Here is a 16,837-nt window from a genome sequence, read left to right on the forward strand (position 1 = left end):
GTTGTCTTACCTTCTCCCCCTGCCCCCACAAAATGTTTAATGGTCAATTACCATTTTTGCTTTAATCTTAATTGCTATACATTTGGGAACATATGTCATTAGGACTGCAACAAATAAGAACACATTGCCTTTTAAATGAAGCACAGCTGAATTTTTGACTGAGTCATGAAGCTGTTTGGATCAAAGGACAGTATTCTTTGCCCTTCTCCATAGAAATAATTAGATGAACAGCACCTGAAATCACTCAACCATTGTGCAGTTGCTGAATGTTAAATAACGATGAACTAGTCTGTAGCCAGTGATGATCAACCTATGCATCTTTGTCTGCTTTCAGCAATCAGAGCAGATAACAGGATTTAAAAAATTGTTCCAGGTGTGATCTGTCTTACATATAACAAATTTACACTTCCCAATTCAGTTGTGCCCCAAATATACAGCATTCTGCTGAGATATTAGCCACATACTCTTCGTTTCATACTTACTGTATATTCCTTTCCCATTTCTTAAACTTGACTGTGGTTTTCACTTTGGTTTTGCCACATTGATTTATTGTTTTTTGGTACATCTTTTCTTCTATTGGTTGGCTAGAACATTAGAACCTATCTCTCTTCCTGCATGAAGAGAAAGTTGTCCTGGCTATATATAGTATTATTCTGTTTCCTCCCCTGTGCCCACTGATGTGGGGTGGATAACTTTCCATGCTATATGTTTTCATGAAAAAAATGTCAAATTCTAAAAATCCTAATTAATTTCATGATACAATGGATTCCAATACAATATTGGGCAAATTGGACAGTTTCAACATTGCAGTTAGCCTTTTTGTCATGTTATTGTCTCAAAGTGATTGAGTGTGTGAGAGAGAGATGAAGAGAGAGGCAGAGAACAGAATATGAGGTTTCCTCCCCACCACCTGCACATATTGGGTGGGATATTATGGCACCTGGCAATTGTCCAGGATTACCATAAGGATTATAAACATGTCACCAACAGCGAATTTCCTGCAAATGGAGCTGAAAGGCTTTCCACTCAGTCAAGACAAAAAAGGGGAAGAGACGAACAGATTGCTACGCTTGTTTCTCTTACTCCAAATCTTTTGGTGATACAGAATCAGTCACAGGCACAACGAGTGAAAAGGATGAAATGCAAGAAGTTGCCCCTGCCAAGAAACTCATTGGTAGAACCATCCTTTAGCAAGAGAGAATGTAGCTCAAGCAGTTCTGAATCGGATTAGTCTCAGTCTGAACTGGACCAACAAGTAATGCAAGTGCTCCTACAAAGCATGGCTGACATATACCAAAGCATAATGATTGTGCTCATGCAGACTCCTACGGCAGCACCAGTGGTCTTGCACAAGAATGCAATTACTTAAAGTATGGCACTGCTTACATGATTTCCAATGTAGTGGTGCTCCCAGCCACCTAATAGCACAGCGGGGAAATGACTTGCCTAGCAAGCATTGCCAGTTTGAATCCCCACTGGTATGTTTCCTATATCGGGCAGCAGGAAGATGCTGAAAGGCATAATCTCAGACTGCGAAGGAGATGGCAATGGTAAACCACTCCTGTATTCTACCAAAGAAAAACCACAGGGCTCTGTGGTTGCCAGGAGTCAACACCGACTCGACAGTACACTTTACTTTTAGTGGTGCTGCCAAAGTGTGGGCATGTTACTTTCAGTATTTGTACTCTTGCACTCTTGTGCAAGATCGCTGGCACTTCCTTACCAGCCTGCAGCAGCATGGTTGGCTCAGCATTGCCCACATTATGCTGTGGAACATGGTGGCAGTGGCTGACATCTTTACTAATGGTGCGGAGGCACTGCATGCAAAGACCTTTCTCTGCTTTTAGTAATGTATGGTCACACTCTGTGTGTGTGTGTGTGTGTGCGCGCGCGCATGCAGAGTAAGTAACTTTCACCAATGCCCTCTTCCCCCACCCTCACCACAGCAGTGCTTCTTATGACCACAGAGTAGGTCCCTGATGGCCGCTCCAGGGAGCTAGCTCTGGGTTTCAAGGAGTGCATCCATGGAGGGGTGTTGGGTTAAAATCCTGCCCTTCATATACTCAACTTGCTTCTGGATTACAAACTGTGCCTCCACACCATTAGTGAGAATGTCAGCGAGTGTCACAGAAGATGAGAGAGAGAGTCAGTCAGACAGACAGACAGACATTCTATTGAATGGCCAAAAGTGACTTATCATGTACAGCTCTTTGGGTGTGCTGAAATAAACGTGTCAACAGTTTTCAGTGCCTTCATTTTTAGTCATAAAATTGAAACAAATACGGGAAGCATGTGCTGTTCTGCATTGTCTTTAAATGTTTGCAAAGTATTTCAATAAAAATTATTTCCACATAATGTTCTGAACCTGAATATTACATTTCAGTCACAATTAATGTGCATTATTGATATTTTTTTCTAATCAAATATCTCAGTTTCAATACTTCTGGCTATTATAGAATAGCATGGGGAACTTATTTTAGTTTTTTAAATATAGACTTATACATACACTTGCCAAATCAGTTCACAGTCTATTTACGGCATCAAAAAATGTTCCAGAAATTTTTCCAATTCATCATTTTTTTTGAAAAACTGCCAGTATCTTTGGAATAAAAGATTCCTGAAAGCTGGACAGGAATAATGCTTTGTGCATGCCTTTTTCATGGCACGTGGGCCACATGAGTTGGATCTACACAGTAGACATTTCTACATGATGGCTCTGGTTCATACTGAATGTTCTGTGAGGAAAATTGAGTTTTAAAAATGAATGTCCTCTCTCCTGCCTGCCTAGTAATTACAGAGAAGGCAGTGGATATGGGTTTAAAATGGTGGGGGGAGATTTCATTGCAGGATTTAGAGGCTGACCCGGGCTCAATTCAAAGTGGGCCAAATTGGATCCTGTTCATTCTAAATTATCCTGCTGTTCAATTTAGGTCAAGTTAGAATGATTTGATCTGAATCAGATTTAGCCTGCAGAGCTTCTCACAGCCCTACTATTTAACTAGAAAATACTGCTAAATTGAAGGGGGGGAAGTTAATTCTGAGCATTGGAAAAGAGCATGAGCAGTGTGTTTTATATATAGAAGACCAAACAATCCATTGTGTAAAAAAATGGCAGGCAGTATCAAAAGTATTGTGGACAAAAAATAACATTGCAGAAGATCTATAAAAGTACCTATTTGAGATATCCTCATCACAGGGGGAATAAACTTGAAGAAAAAAAGCAAAGAATGTGAAGAAGGAAAAAAAGAGTAGACACAAAGGTGAATGGATTACATCAAGGGCAGACTAATTGCCCTCAAATGAAGTACCTGGAAATCTTCAACTGTTCAATTAAGTAGTCACTAGGTGGGAAAGAATATGGTGAAAATTCTTTTCTTCTTGTTGTTCTCGATATTAAAGGAGTTTTAAAACCCCATTATTTTCAAGGTCCTCTCCATACAAAAGATGAACTTAACTGTATGCATAAGATTGCTCTTCAGGGAAGGAAAGTATTGTCATGCCCAGACAACGCAGGACAATGAGGATTCTAAAATTTACAAACTGTGAAATTCTTTTGGAGTAGGTGGATTTTAAGTTCTGCATAATGACTGACATCTAGAGCAATGAACCACTTGTGGAATGATGTTGTGCCAGCACAAAACTGTTGCAATAGATAATTGCACTATCTGGAGCTTGTACTCCAGACTTATGTTATCCTACCATGAGCATGCCTCATTAATTTTGGAGATATGCACCAAGTGCAGTTTGTGCACTGGTTTAAATACGAACCACTTAGGGATGTGCACAAATCTGGCAAGGACGGTTCGGTTCGAATCCAGGCCAAATTTGAACTGACCAAGCCTGGCTTGGTTTTGGCACATGTTGAACTGGACCCACTCAACAGCTGAACTGATTTGCCCTCTGGATTTCCCTTTACCATTAGAGCTCCAAGCCAGTTCGAACCAGTTTGGCAGTTGAACCAGACTGGGTCCAGTTTGACCGGTGCCAAAACTGTCCCAGGCTAGACCGGGTGGGTCCCAATCCAGCCTGGATTTGAACTGAACCGGCCAGTTTGGTGCATATCCCTAAGCAGTTCATATTTGAACGAGAGCACATCCCTAAAACATCCTCACCAGATTCCCCTTTGCCAGTAGAGCGCTGAGCCAGCTCAGTTGGAACTGAGTGGGGTGGAGGGGCATCTCCATCCCTGCCAGCCTCCCCCAGAGTAGTCAGGGCCATTTGGGCCTTCTTTGGCTTGGTTAGGGCCTATGCACATGCGTGGGTACCATTTTAGTGACCTCTGCACATGTGCAGAGGACATTTGTGTGACAATGCAAATGGCTACTGCACATGCGCAGAGGCCCACATTGAGCCACCACCAGCCTCGGTTACTCTGGGAGGACCAGTGGGGGGGGGAGCTGCCTCTGCCACCCCCACCAGTAGCTATGGCTTATTTATTTATTTATTTATTTTAAATTAAAAAAAAAATCTATACCGCCCAAAATTTACTAAATTACTCTCCTCCCACCCCTTCTAGGTTTAGGGAACCACCTAACCAATTTGAACCAAATTTGAAGCTAAATGGGCTAACTTGTGAACAGCTTAACCAATTTGAACAAAATTTGCTGCAGTTCTAGGGACACATAGGGACACCTCAATGGCATAGTTTTTGACAATGCCATCTACCCCAATCCAAGATGGCAGACATGTGAATGTTTGAGGTGCAAGTGGGCTAACTTGTGGACTATCTAGAACTAGAACAACTTGTTTTTAATGCAACTAAGTTAACTTTTTGTGCTAGCACAACTTTGCTTGCTCTGCCAGTTGTCTGTTGCTCTGGCTGTCAATCAATATCTCTAAAAAAAACATGTAATCATTTGATATTCCTTAATTTTCTAGATACTGATTAATATTCTAGATAATGACATTGATTTTCTAGTTAATGAGGCTATTCCCAAGATCCCTGGAAAGTGGGCTAAGGGAGCTTAGCCCAATTTCCAGGGATCGTGGGAACCACCAGGCTCGCAGGCGAGCCCAGTACTCCCAAGCCGGCTAGCCCACCTAATCCCCCTCCCCTTAAATGAGGTTAACAGAGTGAGCGCTCCATTAACCCCATTTGGTTGCTCGTGTGTCGCCGTGACATCGGCGACACATGAGTAGACCCCCGACTGGGAGGTTGCTTGCAGCCTCTGGGGCTCAGGGATCTCTCCAGGATGCTCTGCTCACTCACGTGGGGCATCCTGGAACTTCTGGGGGCCACGTGACCCCCAATCCCCGCAGCCCCAGCCGACTTCGTGATGGAGCCGGCAGTTGTGAGAGCAACCGATCCAGTTACCCAGGGCTGCATTTTGATCATCTCTAGGGAAGACCTGGAAGAAGCTCTTCTCACTGATCATGAAAAGAGCTTCTATGTTTATTACCCATTGATGATATACCAGCATAAAACACCCACTGCTTTAGGAGCACCTATGTTCATTTTTTTTCTTAATTCTCAAGATGGATTATGGATTTGGAACATACCTTGTCATGATACTGATGAGCCAACCTATATTTTTGAACACTTACTGTAATAGGGACTGTCACCTTTGAATCATCATAGTTATGAACTATTTGCAATAAAATGCAGTTTTACTGTTGCTGTTGAATCATACTTCTCCAAATTAAGATGATCTCAGCTCAGTTAAATTGGAGGGCATGTATTCAGAGCCAAAGCTGAAGCCTAAGATGGTTAACCACTGTCTCTTTCCTCTTATCACCATGCAAAGGTTCAGGATTACCATTCAGTGATGCAATCTCCATTCAATGGGACTTTCTAGTCTTTTTCCTCTGAGCAGTTGACCTCCCTGACATATCAAAGGTTGCTTTGGAAAGTTTGCCTAGACATGAGGGATGCAATATGAGATTTTAAAAAAGCTGAAAGCCTACTTGGACATGCAGTATTGCTATTTTTAAAAGCAACCCTCTAAATGGGTGTGATGGTATGGATCTATTCATTGCCTAGAGCCATTTGGAGGCCTTACAATTGCTTTTGATGAGGTCAGTACAATGCTCGAGAATGCTGGCAGAACAATAGCAATTTGAACTGAACTTACAAAAGGAAATACACAATGCTCGGAATCAATAGAAGCAATTATCTGTGTAAGAATATATGATTCAAGTGGTATTTTAATAATGCTAAACAGGTATTAAAATGAAGTTGATCACATTTCATCCACTCCTGAAGAGTGAGTAATTGTGATAATTATTATTAATTTTCTGTTCAATATTAACTAGAAAATCCCACATGGCTGATTTCTTTAGGTTGTGCTTTCAGGAGGCATACTCAAGATTTGGGGTGAGGTGTTCTTAATACATGTAACAAAGAGTTTGGGGGCCAACAGTCTCATGTCGCTGCTCTCCAAATATTCTTTTGCAGATGCCACTGATCAGAAAAATATTGATATCTTTATATTTTCTTGAGCAGATAAAGAGCAGCTGCTGGATTCTGTCTTGTTCTCATGCCCTAGAACAAATTAGGTAAAGCTGGCCTTTATTCAACTTTATTCAAGTTCTGCCAAAAGGAATGGCTGACATGACACACAGTGTAATATCAGCATTCCAACCCACCGAGGCTGCTGCACATGTAAAAGACATCCATAGTACTAATATGGAGGTGGGCAGTTGTGCACGGCTTAAAACAGTGCATGGGCACTTGTGTTGTGCTGCTTCAATTGTTTTCAGTGGAAGTAGCACTGCACAACTTCCCTGAAGCTGTTTTAAGCCATTCCACAGCTGCCTACTTCCGCAACACTGCCAGAGCTGCTTTTCATGTACGTGTCATATTGGCCAATATTATTATTATTATTATTATTATTACATTTATATCCCGCTCTTCCTCCAAGGAGCCCAGAGCGGTGTACTACATACTTGAGTTTCTCTTTCACAACAACCCTGTGATGTAGGTTAGGCTGAGAGAGAAGTGACTGGCCCAGAGTCACCCAGCTAGTTTCATGGCTGAATGGGGATTTGAACTCAGGTCTTCCCGGTCCTCGTCCAGCACTCTAACCACTACACCACGCTGGCACAAGTGTCACAAACATAAAGTGTCCAAACATCCTATTTGCATATGTTTCCTTATACTCTCCCAGAGAGAGAAATGTGGCATTTCTAATTCCTCCCTATCCCTGTGTGGATGATCCCAGCCTGGCATCAATCAATTGAGCTGTTCTTATTGTGCCTCTTAAAAACTGTACTCCTAAATGGAGTCCCTAGCAAAGAGGACTATAATATGCTGTTCAGGCCCAGTTGATTCTTCCAACCAACCACACAGCCCTCCAGCCCAGTAAGGGTGTTCCAGTGTCTCCAAGGGCTGTGACAAAACTTCAGTGCACATCAAGTCAACAGATCACCTCTCAGCCTAACTGCTTGTGAGCCACAATATCTTGTGGGAGTGGGAGGTGAGTACAATCAGTGGAAAATGATCAGTTGTAGGGCAGTTGTGCCCCACTCTTTCACCACTAACAACAGTATATTGTGGGGCTATTCACACGATTGTAGAAAATAGAGCTAGCCTCCGCTAGCCCGATTTTCTACAATCGTGAGAACCACCAGGCTTGGCTGTGAGTGCGGTGGTTCTTGAGTGGGTAACCCGCTCAAGTAGCCCACCCCATAAACCAGGTTTGCGGAATGCTTCACAAATCCGTTTTTTAATCATGAGTAGCTGTGGTTACTCATGAGAAGACCCCCGGCGGGAGGCTGAAAAGCAGCCTCCCGGCTCGGGGAACTCCTCAGTATGCCCTGTGCACTCGCGCAGGGCATACTGGTGCTTCCGGGGGCCGCACGGCCCCCAAACTCCCCGTTCCCCACCGGCTCTGTCACGGAGTCGGCAATTGTGTGGGTGGCAGATCCGGCCTCCCAGGGCTCCCGCCCTGATCGTCTGTGGGGAGAGTGGGCTTAGCCCACTCTCCCTGCTGAGCTTCTCAAAACCGGGTCTCACTGATTGTGAGACCCGGCTCTGTATCTACCATACACAGATGCATTCAATGCAACTAAGACAAGATCAAGCCCTTCTGCTGGATGTGCTGCCAGCTGTCATGGAGACAAGAAAATCAAAGCTCTGGTGGGATAAAGAGTCACGTACAGTCCCTAGAAGAGGGAATTAAAAGCCTGCATAGTTAAAGAGCTCCTTCCACACTGATAGGGATGTGCATGAACCATGATTCAAACCACGATTTGAGCACTTTGGGGGTTTAAGCACCTTTTTGGTTTGAACAACTTCTAGGGACATTCACTGCCCCAACAGGAAGCTGCATGTGGCAGCAGAGAGTAGTTAAGGGCCTGCTCTCCTTTTTCTTTCAGTTCCTGGCCCCCCAGCTCAAAAAGTGCATGAATCACAGTTCGTGCACATCCCTACACACTGACTCCCAGCGTATGAATCAGTGCATTGCACTAAGTGAGAGTTGCCACAGAGATTCTTGAATATACATACATAACCAGCAAACACTCTTCTCCTCCCTAGGGAGCCCATTTCATAATATGATAAGCACTACTTCAGAGCAATAACACTGAAGACATTGGTATTACTCTGGAATAAGTGATGTGTGGCCTGAATAATTTAAAAGATCAAAATAAAAGAAACTTTAAAACACATATGTGTCTTAAAATTAGCTACAAACATGTGCTGAAATATGCGATTCAAGCATCCTTCTCACAATGGATGGGTCTAAAATTCACAACTAACTGAACCAGACTGAAAAAAACTACCCGTGATTTTATTTTTCCCCAGGAGGCCACTATGGTATTCAATTGCCCTTTTATGTTTCTTATATTTGTTAGCATCTCTTCTAATAAACTAAACTCTTTCAGGAGATGAATAAATAAAGTTGATTCCACATTAGTCACAGCCTAAGAGATAATTGGCTGGTCACTTTTGAAACTTGCTTTGAGAAAATAAAAGGCCTAATAATGCTGCTTGGAAGAGTGAAATGAGTTCAGACAAGTGACAGAAATGCTTTCTAAAGTTAATTATGTTTACTTTCCCTTCTCCCTCGATGTTCATTACCTTTAAATGGAGCCACACATTGGCAGTAGTAATTACCAGGTTGGTCAATGCAGGTGCCTCCATACTTGCAGGGAAATGAAGCACACTCATCTATATCAGTTTCACAGTGCATACCTTTTAAAAGATAATTGAAGATGCAGCAATTTAGTAACACAAGCAGGTGCCAATTGATAATTGTTCAATTTGAACTTCAAAATTCTAAATCCATTTGATGCTGAGAGGCCAGTCTAAATCAAGCAGGTAAGGACCTTACATGTATTACTGTCAGAGCCTATTTATTTCATCTAACCACAAACAACAACTTTTTCTGAATTATCCTTTCTTGACTTAGAAATATCCAGACTCTGTTCTAGGTGTGACTTAGTTCATCTCATTATGTTAAAGTTCACAGGGGGACTAGTGATCCAGTTTGTTGGAATGCAAATGAAATGTTAGGTTAGGGCAGATAAAGAGAAACAAGGAGACAGGAGGAATTCAGTCAATAATGGCTTAATGAATGTCTTGGAGACTACTTTCATAGAAAACAGGAACCATTATTGCTGCCACTTACCAGTGAAACCAGGTAGACAGACACAGTCATATCCGCCAGTAAGGTCAGTACAGGTTGCATTATGGAGGCAGGGGTTTGAGTGACATTCATTAATGTTGACTTCACAAACTGCACCTATAAAATGGTGGAAGAAGGAAGAATGACCATATTTGCAGCATCCAGACATCTGATTATGACTACAGTTTTCTTTTGCATTTTCATGTAAAGTAGCTCACTTCTGAAGACCTTCTGTCAGTAATGTTCTTATACATTGAACCTGTCGCTCGAAAGCATTCAATAGGTACTTTATTATTTGAGTTATTTTACTGTTTTTCTAAGAAAATACAAAAATGAAAGTCGTCTTCACTGACACAGAATTGATTGTCAAGACTTATGGCAGGCAATTTCCTTATCAATTTATATCAATAAAAAGAGAAAAGAAAAGAAATGACACTGAAATATAATAGACTGCATTTGCCATGACATGAACGGAAATCTTCCTTCTGTTTTTGATAAGGCACTAAATGAACTCTCACCAAAATAATAATGAAATTTCAAAGAGGAGAATGTGTTATACTTGCTAAAAGTCTCTGGAATTCCATGGGCAGGAAAGGCTGAAGAGAACTCCAGTCCTTCCTCCGTTGATTAATATCAGTTTTAATATCATTACATTTTTCATGCAACTGCTTCCCACTTGTTCAGTAGGTGTGACAAGACACCAGTTTGTTGTGAGCTGAGGACCAACATGTAAGAGTATTTAAGAGAATGTCTTATTTTTTATGAACCCTGCCATCTATTAAGATCTTCGGGAGAGGTTCATCTGAGGGTGCTGCCAGCTCGTCTGGTGATGACTGAAAGGAGAGCCTTCTCTGTAGTTGCCCCAGGGCTGTGGAATGTACTTCCTGCTGAGATTAGAGTTTCTCCATCTCTATTAGTTTTTTGGAAACAATTAAAGATGCATCTCTTCAGCCAAGTTTTTTAGATGTCTGGTAGTTTTAATGGGAATTTTAATCTGATTTTTTATGTTTTAATTGTTAAAATTTCTTGGTTGGTTTTATTGCTTTAAACCACCTAGAGATTTCGGTAGTGGGCAGTATATAAATATGTTAAATAATAATAAAATTAATAAAAATAGCATGGTGCAGTAATCTGAGTGTAGCCCTGGGACCAGAGAAAAACAGTTGAAATTCCTACCCAGTGATGATGATCACTGGGTGATCTTGGATCGCTCACTATCTCTCAGCCTAGTCTAGCCTAGGGATGTGCACAAACCAGTTTGTGCACTGGTTCAAATATGAAGCGGTTTGTTGTTTGTTGAACTGGTTCATTCACCATGATCACACGCCATGATCATTTGTGGAAGCCTTAACAAGCAGAAGTTCTCTATAAGAGGACTGCACAATTTGGGATGCAAACATCTGAGTAAAGTCTGTTAGCCACATATAATGACCTCCTAGTTACATGGCGATCCCTGTTTTTAGTCTGTTTTTGTTTTATTATTATTATTATTATTTATTTGATTTCTATACCGCTCTTTCAAAAATGGCTCAAGGTGGTTTACACAGAGAAATAATAAATAAATAAGATGGATCCTTGTCCCCAAAGGGCTCACAATCTAAAAGACACATAAGATAGAGACCAGCAACTGTCACTGGAAGTACTCTGAACAGGGCCAGTTACTCTCCCCCTGCTCAATAAAAGAGAATCACCACTTTAAAAGGTGCCTCTTTGCCAAGTAAGCAGGAGGTTTATCATCATCTGCCATGGGCTGCCATATATCGTTGGTGGGTGGGCTGCATTCAGTTTCAGAAGTTGTGCAGGCCAAAGCTCAGAGTGGAAGCTTGGCATATTATGGTTAATATCTGCTACCATACAATATCATCATCATGGTATGCTGGCAAACAAATGCTTTTATCCATCAGCCTTCTTATATAGTCTAGGCAAAAACTGACAAGCACTCTACAGCTAGGTAATGTAAATGTAAAGGTAAAGTGTGCCGTCAAGTATATTCAGGTATAAGACAGGGATAGAGCCACTATTGCACAGACATGTTCAAGGAACACAAGTTGCCATTTTCCTGGGGCCACCCTGCAGTCCCTAGCCACACACCCCATCTGATGTTGATACAGGGGGTGTGGTCAGTATTGAAAAGGAGCCAACCAGTCCGGCTCAAGTGGCTCTTCAGTCAGCACTGCATTCCAGCCTGGCTAGGAGCACTTTTCTCTGCCTTGCACAACAGGGAAAGGTGCTCCTAGCTAGATTAGAATGCTGCACTGAATGAAGAGCCCTCTTCCAGGTTGAACCCTCTTCAAGTTGGGCCCTTGTCCGGGTAGAGGTCACACACCCTGCATCAGTGTCAGATGCAGGGGGCATGGCCAGTATCAAAAATGGGGCTCCTCAGCCCCATTCACAATGGCCTCCAGTCAGCACTGCATTTCAGCTTGGCTGCGAGCACCTTTCTGTGTCTCGCAAGGCAGAGAAAGGCACTCCTAGCCAGGATAGAACGCAGTGCAGACTGAAGAGTCTTGTGAATGGGACTGAGCAGCCCCATTTTTTATACTGGCCACACCCCCTGTGTCAATGTCAAATGCAGGGGGTCATGGTTAGGGTGCATGCATGCTAGCACACACACCTATAAAAAACAGGATAGGGGGTGCTGGTGGGGTTTTGCACCCTTGCTGCCAGCAGCTTCCTACCCTCTTGGTTTAACACCAGAACATAAGAAGAGCCCTGCTGGATCAGACCAAAGCTTCCTATAGCACAGCAGCTTGCTTCCCATATAGGGCAGCCATATGTCACTGAGAAACCCACAAGCTGGGCATGAAGACAATAGCTCTCTCCCAGTGTTCCGCCCTAGCAAATGGTATTCAGCCGCAGCATAGTGTCTCTGAACACAGACTCCATATAGTGATCATGACTGATAGCTGTGGGTAGACCTATCACCCATGAGTTTATCTAATTCCTGTTTAAAGCCATCTAAGCTAACGGCCATCACCACGTCTTGTGGCAGCAAATCCCATAAATTAATTATGCCTTGTATGAAGAAGTATGCCCTGAATCTGTTCTGAATCTTCTGCCATTCACTAGATGACCTCAAGTTCTAATTATAAGAGAATGAGAAAAAACTTCTCTCTATCCACTTTCTACAAATCATGCATAATTTTATAAACCTCTATCATGTCCCCCTTGGTTGTCATCCCCCCCCCAACTAAAAAGTCCCAAATACTTTAGACTTTAGCAGTTCCAACTGATCCAAAGTGCTCCAAACCCCCAATCTTTTTGGTTGCCCTTTCCAACATTTTCTCCAGCCCTAGGATTTAATTTTTGTGATCTACACTGAGCAGTACACAGCATACCAATTGTGGTTGCATAGATTTGTACAAAGGCATTATGATAATGGCTAGTTTTATTTTCAGTCAATTTCCCAGCAGTCCTTAGCATGGAATTTGCTTTCTTCCACTGATAACACACATTCCTAGAGAAAAATAAGTAGCATTTGCCAACAAAGACACAATTGCCTGAACATTACATTGAAGTAAGTAAGCAAGTAGTAGTAGTACTGATTAAGTAATTAATCAATCAATCAATCAGCAGCAGCAGCTAATTATTTAGGATTCAAGAAATAATTGACTACTCCTACATCTCTAACTTGGAATGAAGTTAAATTTCTGGTATATAAATTATATGTATAAATTGCATTGAAATTTGTACATAGGAACATAGGAAGCTGTCATATACTGAGTCAGACCATAGGTCCATCTAGCTGAGTATTGTCTACTCAGACTGGCAGCAGCTTCTCCAAGGTTGCAGGCAGGAATCTCTCTCAGCCCTATCTTGGAGATACCAGGGAAGGAACTTGGAACCTTCTGCTCTTCCCAGAGTGGCCCCTTCCCCTAAGGGGAATATCTTACAGTGCTCACACATCAGGTCTTCAATTCATATGAAACCAGGGTGGACCCTTCTTAGCTAAGGGGACAAGTCATGCTTGCTACCACAAGACCAGCTCTCCTCTCTGTTTTACATGACACCCTCTGAAGTGAGCCCTCTAATGGAGGCTTGGTGGTACCTTGAAATCCATCAGAACACATGCAGTTGAAGGCATTGAGTTGCTCAACACAGGTGGCACCATTCTGACATGGGTCACTTAGGCACTCATCCACTTCTGTCTCACAGTTATTACCTGGAGATAAGATAATATTTTAGCATCATTAATATTTTAGTTCATTAGAAACATGTTTTCAGGAAGTACAGTCAAGATCTTCAAACACATATAGGTAATGCACATGGAATTTAACTAATACTAGCTGATCCTGCACAGAGCATCTATGTGGTAGTGCACTCAGCCCCCGCTCACCTGTTCCTCCCCCACCCACTCACTGCTCGCTCATTCCTCCTCGCTACCCACTCACCGCTTGGCCATTTGTTCCCCCCACTGCTTGCCCAGCAGCTGTGGGTCTAGGGTCACACTGGGGCCCATTCAACCTGCCATTTGGCCGGCAGGCAGGCCTGGAGAAGGAGGCTGCACTGCCCGCTTGGCCATCCCCTCGCCTCTCTGCACAGGTGCAGAGTGGCCTCATTCAGCCCCAGTGTGGCCCAACTTGTCATTTGGCTGGCAGGCGGGCCTGTAGAAGGAAGCTGCACGTGAGGACGGCTGTGGCCGAGCTGCTTGCCCACCATTTTTGCTCTCTGCCTGGCCAGCCACTGCCACTGCCCTCTGCTTCCTCTCCCACACCACTGCCTGCCCGCCCACCATTTTTTGTGGCCGCCCACTGCTTTCCCTCCACCCACCACCACTTTTCCTCCCTCCCTTCACCTAATCCCTCTTCCCCCCCCCCCCACCAACACCACTTTCTACTTCCCCTTCTGGCAGCTCACTTGTGAACTCTCATGAGAGCTGCCATGCTTGGGATTAGCCACGGGTACGTCTTAGAGAATTTATATATATATATATGTCTTAATTTGTGTACAGAAAATCTTGTCTTTGACTTAAAGGTATCATTTATAGAAACTTGAATGGTATTAGAAGTTGTATGGATATAGAAGTTGTATGGATTTATTTGCCTACAAAATTCCATTCCATATTATTTTCTCTCAGTGTAGTTCAGAGTAGGTAAGTCATAGGGACATAGGAAACTGCCATATACTGAGTCAGACCATTGGTCTTTCTAGCTCAGTATTGTCTTCACAGACTGGCAGCGGCTTTTCCAAGGTTTCAGGCAGGAATCTCTCTCAACCCTATCTTGGAGAAGCCAGGGAGGGAACTTGAAACCTTATGCTCTTCCCAGAGCAGCTCCACCCCCTGAGGGGAATATCTTGCAGTGCTCACACATCAAGTCTCCCATTCAGATGCAACCAGGACAGACCCTGCTTAGCTATGGGGACAAGTCATGCTTGCTACCACAAGACCAGCTCTCCTCTCCTAAAGTCCTCTTTAACTCTCATCTGGAGTCATGATTTTTTGCACATGAGTAGAGCCTCCTACTCCTGAGTAGTACCATTGGTTATATTCAAGGCCCCACAATTTTTTCAACCCACAATAATTTAACATTTCACTCCAGTGGAGTGCAGTGGTGACCGCCACATCCCAAGCATGGCTTCTTGTCAGCTGTCCTGGGCACAGAATTTCTGGATACAACAATACCAACATCTTCTGCCAATCCAAGCCAAACACAAATGACAGTACTTCCCTTTGTGAATGTGGTGGCATCTCTGGGGGCATGTCTGGCTTGCTGTGTCCCATAGTGCCTACGCAGGTCAGCCCCTTGTTCAGGAGAGCCTCTGCCAGCTATTCATGGGGTGGGGCGCAATCCTTCACCACAATTCTCTGAGGGCAAGTTCAGATGAACATTGCCCTGCACACAGCATGAGAACGTCAGGTCTGGCAAGATGTCACTGGTGGGTGCACCAATGCACTCTTGGCACATCCTTTAATCGCATGAGAGGAATGCTCATTTGAATCACTCCTCTACACATACTTCAAGATTTGGGAATGCATGTAGAAGGGTGATTCACTTGAAGCAGCCCCAAGTGTTGTTCCATGGCTATATGTATTGCTGCATAACCTGCAGGCCTGCCTGCCTTTGTTGCAATCCTCTGAAGGGGCGTATCTAGGGGTAGGGCAGGCAGGGCACGTGCCCTGGGCGCCACTTGAAGGGGGGCGCCATTTTGTAAAATTAATTTTTTTTAAAAAAGGCTGCCAAACACAAAATGGCCACCGTGCATGCTCAAATGGCCTCTGTGAGGCCCTAGGTCATGCCAGGCCTTGCAGAGGCCATTTGAGCATGTGTGGTGGCCATTTTGTTTTCAGTGGCCATTTTAAAAAAAAGATTTTTAAAAATGGCCACTGTACATGCTCAAATGGTCCCTGAGAGGCCCTAGAGGCCAGTGGGGGGAGGAGGAACCTTTGCAAACACCCCAGCCTTTAGGAAGCCCCCCGAAGGGGCTACAGGTAAAAAAATTATTATATATACGGTAATATAAGTCACTGTACACATATTCAGATTGGCACTATGTACAGAGAATCAGGGCTTGTGAATACTGAGCTGATGCTTATGAGCTAGGATTGTATTCATTTGCTCTTACTTTGCTTCTTGTGATAAGTGAGTTAAATGTGATGTCTTGCTAATATGGCTATTAATGGTGAATTTGTCTTTGAATCAGTGTGAAATCCTTAATATTAAGGCCCACTGGGAGTGTCTCGCTCTCTTTCTCTCATTTTAACTGTCTTTCTGAAAGACTAGAATATATTCCAAGCAGTGACACAGTTTACTCTGCATATCCTTTAATTATTTATAGAGTATCTGGGAAAAGTCCAATTCTCCATTTATTTTTAAAACTTATGTAATGGTGATGCTACAATACATACTAGAGAATTAGACAGACAGGCACTTCTGTTTAGTTTTCCAAGTACACTTCCACATAGTCTTTGGGTATTTCATGAGCCCCAGCATACTGAAATTTGTAGTTTTCCAGCATTTTTTGATCTGGCTAAGTCCACTGCTAAAATAGTTTTTGAAATATTAAAAGATTAACAAGCCTGACTTGTATTTTTCAGCTGATATTATGGTAAAGTTATCTGAAAGATGGGTGTCAGATGCTTGGACAGGGGGCGCAATTTCAGTGTTTGCCCTAGGCGCTATTTTCCCTAGATACGCCTCTGATCCTCTGGCTTGCTTAACAAGGTCAACATTCCATGTCAGTTGTAGGATGTTTTTGCATCACAGCACCATCATATTTTCAAACCGTACTTCTTTGGCTTGCTTGGCATGTGTTGCCAGAAGAAACAGCAC

General features: G+C 43.0%; 1 protein-coding gene across 1 annotated transcript in view; it reads right to left on the reverse strand.

Annotated features, from left to right (window-relative positions):
- The window catches only part of LOC128337917 (protein eyes shut homolog), a 264,499-nt gene that overhangs the window by 92,604 nt on the left and 155,058 nt on the right, over positions 1-16,837 (reverse strand). Inside the window, exons 6-8 of the mRNA XM_053279638.1 lie at positions 13,615-13,728; positions 9,570-9,683; positions 9,020-9,133 (exon numbers count right to left, since the gene is read on the reverse strand). Of these exons, the coding sequence (XP_053135613.1) occupies positions 9,020-9,133; positions 9,570-9,683; positions 13,615-13,728 (342 nt within the window). The remainder of the gene's footprint in view (positions 1-9,019; positions 9,134-9,569; positions 9,684-13,614; positions 13,729-16,837) is intronic.

The sequence above is a fragment of the Hemicordylus capensis genome, chromosome 1, assembly GCF_027244095.1.
Source record: "Hemicordylus capensis ecotype Gifberg chromosome 1, rHemCap1.1.pri, whole genome shotgun sequence".
Classification (NCBI taxonomy): domain Eukaryota; kingdom Metazoa; phylum Chordata; class Lepidosauria; order Squamata; family Cordylidae; genus Hemicordylus; species Hemicordylus capensis.